The sequence below is a fragment of the Hypomesus transpacificus genome, chromosome 3 (genome assembly GCF_021917145.1).
Source record: "Hypomesus transpacificus isolate Combined female chromosome 3, fHypTra1, whole genome shotgun sequence".
In the NCBI taxonomy this organism is placed as follows: Eukaryota; Metazoa; Chordata; class Actinopteri; order Osmeriformes; family Osmeridae; genus Hypomesus; species Hypomesus transpacificus.
In genome coordinates this window covers 2296867-2304906 of record NC_061062.1, presented here as the reverse complement: position 1 = coordinate 2304906, position 8040 = coordinate 2296867, and the positions used below count along the sequence as shown (strand labels likewise).

At 46.8% G+C, this 8040-nt stretch overlaps 1 protein-coding gene across 1 annotated transcript; it reads right to left on the bottom strand.

Annotated features, from left to right (window-relative positions):
• Nucleotides 1-1545: 1545 nt before the first annotated feature.
• On the bottom strand, nt 1546-4466 carry LOC124488635 (photoreceptor outer segment membrane glycoprotein 2-like). Its single transcript, XM_047051358.1, has 4 exons — nt 4281-4466; nt 3090-3886; nt 2424-2670; nt 1546-1851 (listed from the first exon to the last, which is right to left on the bottom strand). The coding sequence occupies exons 2-4, from the start codon at nt 3668-3670 to the stop codon at nt 1546-1548; spliced, it is 1134 nt and encodes a 377-aa protein (XP_046907314.1). The 5' UTR covers nt 3671-3886; nt 4281-4466.
• Between the last annotated feature and the right edge of the window lie 3574 nt (nt 4467-8040).

Sequence of the window (8040 nt, the reverse complement as noted above, 5' to 3'; positions counted from 1 at the left end):
GACGATCGTCTCCTGAGCTGTGAGGCACCACGCATTGTCCTTTACTATCGTTTTATTTACTATCTGTCTGCTTTGACAATGAAATACTACTCAGAAACTGTAACAGTCTCAGCGATATTATAATAACCATAACAAAGTAATGATACTATCATTTGCAAGGAGAGATCTAAGTCCTTTTTCCCCTTGACTTTGTGTTTTAGTAAACGGATGTGTGTGTGTGCCGACCGACGAGCTGAGGAATTGAAATCCAATGATCTCCCAGATTATGAGCATGGCGATCAGGGGACGGTTCTGGAGACCCCCTCTTGTCTCGCTTAGTCCTCACATATCACACACACACATATCACACACACACACTCAATAACAAGATGTTTTATTGTATGAAAAGTTGATGGTCTCTTCTAAGTACAAAACAAAAATAGCACCTGGGCCTGTTTTCCAAAGTGTGTGAATGTTGCCAGTGCTCTGTGCTCCTGTGGAGGCAGTCCTTTGAACGTCTAATACCAGTCATGTGCACTTTTAATTGTGAACAAAAATGATCATTTTGATAACGTTCAAACGCCGAGGGCAACAGTAAGTCAGACTTTGATTAATTCATGTAAGTATGGCAATGAGAAAAATGTCACAATGTACAGTAGCACTGTGATCCCTCAGTCCTACAGCACTAGAGCGCTATATGAGGTATTCCCTCAGTATGCATCAAAACTCCTCTTGCAGAGCAGAAACCCTCCTCCAACAGTGGCCCAGAACCATCCACTAAAGGCTTCATCGGGACGTAGGTTAAGAATTTGAGTGATTAACAGCATGCATTAAACTACTGTGTATAGTGTATGAACAGTAAACAGGATGACTAAACAGAATTAGTTGAAATTATTAAAATTACATTTGTTTCTAAAAACTCTTTACTTGCATTTTTAACCGGTTTTAAATGGGAAAACATTGTCGGATAACAGTGGTTGGTTTTCAGTTGGACACAGTCTGCATAATCTGGTCACATCCTATGCCCCTAATGTAATACAGTATTTGGACTGAGGCACATGAAATATTTTTTGAGATTACCAGACGAGTACATGTTGACTTGCTGTGTTTAAGCCGTTACAGGCTATGGAATGAACATATTCCTTTATAGGCCTTTCACAGGATTACAGTTTGTTGTGAGGTACTGTTTGGCTTTCACTATAGAAATATAAATTGTCTATATAAATTCTCTTATAAATCTTCCAAGATTGGAATCAGATTACAGTCTCCCATCAGCCAATCTTGCCACAAGACGGACTCATAATGTAGTGTAAGACTGACAGGCCTCATGATGCTAAGATAGGAAGGTTCTCCGGGACAAGGCTGTTAGAATGACGACGGTAGCCATGTTTGTTTCTGTCTTCGAGAAGGGGGCTCTCAGGAGAGGGGGGCTCTGGGGCGAGGGGGGCTCTCAGGAGAGAGGGCTCTGGGGTGAGGGGGACTCTCAAGAGAGGGGGGCTCTCAGGAGACGGGGCTCTGGGGCGAGGGGGGCTCTCAGAGAGGGGGGCTCTCAGGAGAGGGGGGCTCTCAGGAGAGGGGGCTCTGAGACGAGGTCTCAACTCCGTGGTCAACCCTCCACGGGTGTCTGCTCGGGGGCAAGTTATCGGGGCCATAGTGGGCCGTGGAGGGGACGTCCATGTTGGGGTCGCCGTTGTCGGCCGTGTGGATTTGGTTGTTCTTCCCCAGGCTCTTAATGATGTTGAAGTTGGAGCGGGCCGTCTCCACAAAGCTGTTCTCCAGCAGCCAACCTTCAGACTCAGAGTTGGGGTCCCCCTGCCTCAGCAGGTTCTCCAGGGAGGTCTGGAGGTAGCGAACCCCCGTCAGCACCGACAGCTGCAGGACGGAGAGAAGGACAAGAAAGATATACTTCTGATCCTTTATCTGCTGCTCTTTAGTAAATGTCACTTTGAACAAAACCGAGTGCTAAAGGAATAAAAAGCCAAATGTAAAAAGGCCTTTTACTCTGTATAATGCATGTACAGTATAGGACACTGGTAGTAATCATAGCTCACGAACAGTGATATATACTTTTTAAATGTCTAAAGCAAAACTGGGTGTGGCAAGGGTATTTTTGGACTGTTACTCATGATCCGACCGAGGACAAGGGGCGTGTCCACAGAGAAAGCTGGGTGGATAACCCGGAGATAATGTTACAACAGAGATTTAGGGGAGGGATTAGGCAGCGTGCAAAGTGAATGAACAATACTACTAAGCATGAAAGGAAGAGAGAAATGGTCCTCCCCTCACAGTCAGAATACACAAAGTCACAGTTGGAAACACAGCCCAAGCACACACACACACACAAACACACGCACACACCTTTGTGTTTCGTCTCCCTCAAAACAGATTACAATCCTCACAGATCAAAACACAACTCATTGTTTCTCCAGCACGGTGTCTCTGACCTCGAACAGCCAGATGATGAGGACGATCAGACCGATGGACTGCATGATGCTGGTGTAGTGTTCCAGCAGGGCCTGATGGCAGCCCTTCATCCACAGGTTCAGCTCCTCTGTCTGGTAGTCGTAGTTGAAGTGGGCTGAGTTGTTGGTTATCTGGTGCTGGATGCAGGGCCGGGGGGAGTCGATGTTACAACAGCTGAAGGGCACCCCGTCCATCAGGTACTTCCCCTCTACGTTGCTCCGCAGACGGCTGGACGCCAGGAAAAGGACAAAAACAAACACTCATGTGCTGTTTCCGATGTTTTCTTTATTTACTTGTTTTTTTTCATGCCTTTACAGCTTTATTTGTATTGAGAGAGACAGATGGAGAGAGACAAAAGTGGAGAGAGAGAGAGAGAGAGAGACAGACAGACAGAGAGGAAGACATGCAGGAAATGGGCCGTGCCAGAATCAAACCCAGGCCCCTGTGTTAACCTTAGTAGTGTGCTCTACCCAGTGACTTCCTGGGGCGTGCATCTTTACGTGTATCGATAATAATCTCAACGTAGAAGTGGTTCTACCTACAGTATGACCCCCTGACGAGCCCAGAAGCAACACGCCCCTCGAGTCACCCAGTGTGAGCCAGGATCACGAGATCACGAGGACAACAGGCACGCAGGATCTACTCACTCCACCACCTCCTTGCTGCTCAGGTCCAGGTAGCGGCTGCTGACCCACTGGATCTGGAACCAGTCCTTGAAACCCGCGTTCCCACAGCACTGGAACTGGATCTGCAGCAGGTCCACAGTGCTCTTCAGGAAGCACCGCCCCGGCGTGTCTGTGTCCTTGTAGTAGCGCATGGCGTCCCGGAGCCCCAGGGTCAGAGACTCCTCCAGCTCGCTGCGCATCCCGTAGCACATGAGCGCCCCCACCAGGACGGAGAAGGTGAAGAAGAAAGTACAGACAATGTACGGGAGCATCAGGAGTTTCCAGCGCAGGAACTTGGTGTTGTCCACACAGTCGTAGCAGATTTTCCCACCCAGGAAGTTGATGCCACAGGCGACGAGGCCCACGGCGATCAGCATGTTGGGGACGTACTGGATGTCTCTCTCAGCCATCAGCTCCCAGCGCTTGTTGATCTCCACCTTGAGGAACAGACCCAGGCTGAACAAGATGACCCCTGTCACCACAGAGATCCAGTTCAAGATCCACAGAACCTGGGCAAGCTTGTCCCGGCTGGTCTTGGTGAATTTCACCTTTAAGACGGCCATCTTAGATCGGGTTTGGTAGTTCCATTCGAGGTCCTGGTTGGATAGCGGTGGGTGGAGGAGAGGTGGTGGATGGGTTGGGATCTAGATGGTTTAGGGTGTCTTTGGGGAGGGGGAAAGGTCATGGATCGGAACCCTCTGAAGGTAACACATAAGCAGCTTAGTTTATTGGATATGATCCATATCCTCAACACGCTCCATTTGTAGCTTTTGGCCGGCCTGAGAAATGAAATAAATCCATATCACTTATAACAAAACGGTTTCTGAAAACCTGTGTTAAATCTAAATTAGCCCATTTTTAGAAATGAATTAAAAATGATTTGACCTACTGCAGGTTCACCCAACAACTCTTAACAACCTTTGTAAATTTAGAACAAGAAAATACCTGCAACAATAGCCTACTCCAAAAACATCCAATAGTTGATATCAGACACGTGTCGCTTTGATGGAATGGCTTGACAACACAATGCATCACAACACCTGGGTTCTCTCCAAGGCAGGAGGAAATAAAAAAACGCACCCTCACTTAACCGACAAACATTCCCTCCATCCGCCCAGTTTACCGAACACAGACCATCCCCACAGACAAGCTGCATAGGCCCACATCACCTACCTTATTCTGGGAAACGTTCACATGGTCAGTCCTGTACGTCCTCTCTCTCTTTCCTTATCTCGCTATGCTGACGGTCATTGTAGCGCTTATCCTCGAGAGGCGGTAAAGGAAGGCTAGCAACGGTCACACACAGAGCAGACGTTTGGATGTCGGCTGCATCTGAGTGAGTCTGCTGGCCTAGCGCTCACCCTCTTGCTAATCTCCTCTAATCATTAATCAGCCCTCCAGGATTTTGACTCACCTTCTGTCACCTGTACAAATCTCGGGGCATCAGATCGGAGTAGTACTGGCCAGACCAGACTCCATGTGCGTGACATTGAGCAACACACAAGTCCTAATGATTTAGGACCGGATAAATGCATGCAGATTAGACTAAAATCTAATGTATGCAGAGCTAAAAACTCTTCTCAAACCTGTGGTGCTTGGGTTAAAATGTTTAATTTTTTATGGTATCTTACTAGTTGTACTAGCTAATTAGCCAAGTCACATTCACCTACTGTGAGAAAGTGGGTGTATGTGTGGCGCCACACGCACACAGACGGTCAATCAGCCAATGAGATGTTTACAGAGAGAGATTACTGGATTACCTTGCTCCAAAGGAGCTTGTGTTAGAAGAGAACTGTACTGTGGACACTGGCCCAGTCAGCAGATCCACCGAGGACAGGATCCTTAGGCACGCCACCACGATGACAGGTAACTGCCCCAGTCCATACTGTTAACTGTTTACTTTACAGCACCTGTAGGGTTAAATAACTACTGTTCTCAAGATCACAGAGTTGATCGTGGATCATAGTAGTAGACATTTTTTGTGTTTTGAGGAGCTTTATTAGGCTAAGCACCACTCCTTGTTACCTAAATATAGCTGTTTGCCGGTATCTATACACAACATGGTCTTGGGCGTCTGAAGCTGTATCTGTCTTATGTGATCTCATGTAAATGTCTAAATGTCAGTAATCCTAATTGATGTGAGTTGTTATTGACTGATGCTGCAGTGTTGTGGTTCAACCTTCATTTATTTAATGCATCCATTCCCCTTCACTTGGATTTACTGAAATAAACTGTGGATATGAGGGGATTAGGTGCAGTACGGCCTATTGAAATAGAGAATAAAGTAGCATGTTTTATCTGTGCGTGCCATCCAAGCAGCTTGCTACAGATGACTGAGGTATGTATTAAAGCTTCACTGTCACGTCAAATCAAATCATATTTGATTTGCACAGCCCACAGACGGCTTCAGATACAGTAGGCTCATAGAACTGCACCGAAACCAACCTGAAACCCTTCAAACAAGACAAGGAAAAACTCACAGGAATACTTAAAAGACACCCTTGAAGGAGTGATTCAGTGAGGGATCCCCTCTTCCCGAGATGGTTGATGACACAGAGAAGTGCAGACCAGATGCTAAACCAGCCTTGGGTCAAGAGTAGAGACGTCCAAGGTGAGAGAGAGAGTCGTGATGCTGGTCACGGAGGAACAGTGGTCCAGGGCTCTGTCCAATAACAACGTGAGGGTCATTCTGCGCTGGCTACGTAGCGTGCTAGCTGAAGGTGAGAACACAGACACCTTCTAACACAGACCCCTGCTATCCACCCACAGTAATGTCTTGCTATCCACCCACCATAATGTCTTAAAACTATTTACATTTTGCACTACATTCAATTCCTGTAATATTTGTATTTTAGATTGTATTTTATATTGTAAATTGGCAACTTATTATTATTTTATTGTATATTTTATTTTAATTGTATTCCACTTAGTATTGCTAGTACTCCACTTAGTATCGCTAGTTTATGTATCATTCCACTTAGTATTGCTAGTTTATGTATCCTTAGTATAGTTAGACCACATTTAAATTTAAGATTCCTATATGTTTATTGTATGCACCTTCCTGCCAAAGCAAATTCCTTGTCTGTGTAAACATTCATGACAAATAAATCCCATTCTGATTCTGATTCAGATTCTGGCCTGGAGTGGTTATATCCTACACATCATCTGACTGTAATGATAATGTGCTCGTTTAGCAGGCTCTTTTATCCAACATACAAGGGGGGGATTTAAACCTGTGATCTCTTGACCTGCAGCCAAACGCTCTTCCACTTATCCTCATAACTCGCAGTGGCAGACAGAACGCATGTGTTCAAAGGAATCTCTCTGTCTGTCAGGTGGTGATGCTGAGCTGGATGAAAGCCTTGCCACGTTCCGAGCCTGGATGCAGAGAACGGCAGAGGTTTCCAAAAAAGAGCTGCTCACCCTCTGTAAGTAGACACGGCGGTACATGCCGACTTTCAAATCAAATGTATTTGTATAGCCGTTTTTATAAGAAATGTCACAGAGGGCTTCACTTACGGCCATAGAACTGCCCCTCAACCAACCTAAACCCCTCAAGGACAACAAGGAAAAACTCCCAGAAAAACTCATTAGAGGAGATAAAATGGAAGAAACCTTGGAAGGAGCAATTCAGTGAGGGATCCCCTCTCCCAAACAGAGCAGATCGTTTACCGATATCGGCTCTTATCACTGCTGCAACCCTGTTTGAGATTGACCCCCCCGATCCCCCCCTTACCTCTGTGACCTTTTGCCCCCCCCCTGACCTCCCTAACTTCCTGTCCGCAGGTTTCAGCCGCTGCCAGGGTCTTTGGATGTTCCTGGATCAGAGCTCCTTTACCAGGGTGCACTTGCTGCTCCAGAAGCTGAGGAACCTGCTGACCCTGGCCCAGTGGGGGAGGAGGCAACCCAGCCTGGCACACCCCTGGCACGGTACCCCACCTCCCCTGGCTTGGGATCACGGATGCTAACCATGCTAATCTTGCTAGCCATGCTAACAATGAGATAAATCGAAAATAATATTACTTTTTCTCCCAAAAAGTAGCTTTTGTAAAAAAAATAATGTATTTTTTAAACATATTTTTGAAAATATGTTTGTGAAAACCTTTTCACAAAATACATGTTTCTGTGGAAGCGAACTGTTTGGCGTTGTTAAACATGTGTGATAAGCGCAAATTAAGTGAACGGATGTGTTGGGCTTATATTTGAGCTATGTAAGTGGGCAGCAAAGTGGAAAAGATTGGGAATGGCTGATCTAGTGTGTCCTGGCCTATGGTAATCATTCTGACCATGCTAATCATGCTGACCTTGCTAACCATGCTAATCATGCTGACCATGCTAACCATGCTAATCATGCTAACGGCCTCTGTCTCAAGGTCTCGGGGTCCCGTGTGTGGTGTGCAAAGGGGCGTGTGGCTACTGTGCCGTGGGGCGAGGCTGCTGGGACCGGGAGCGCAGGGCCCTGAAACAGCACATCTGGCTGGGGAGGCTGGTGCAGTGGTGGGTCATCACCGGTCTCCTGCCCAGGCACCCTGGTAGGTAGACACACCGACGCGACGGGAAGGAAGGAAGCTAAAGTTGTCTGTGTGACTTTAGTGAGTTAACCTTGAGACGAGGCTCTGGCTGATGGATGTGTGCTGCTTGCTCTGTCAGAGGCTCAGGAGATGAAGAGGATCTCCCAGATGTGGCGAGAGATGGATCACAACCACCGCAGGGCCTGTCAGAACACACCTGGGTGAGTCATTACTCCTCCCCTCCCTCTCTCTCTCTCACTGTCTCTCTCTTTTCTCACTGTCTCTCTCTCTATCTCCCTCCTTCCCTTCCTCTCTCTCTCCATCTCTTCTCATAAGTTCCCTCAATTAGTCTTTTCTCAATCTTCTTCTTTTCTTATCTGTCCTTGTTTCTTCAGATGGGAAGAGGGAGGGAGGGAAAGATG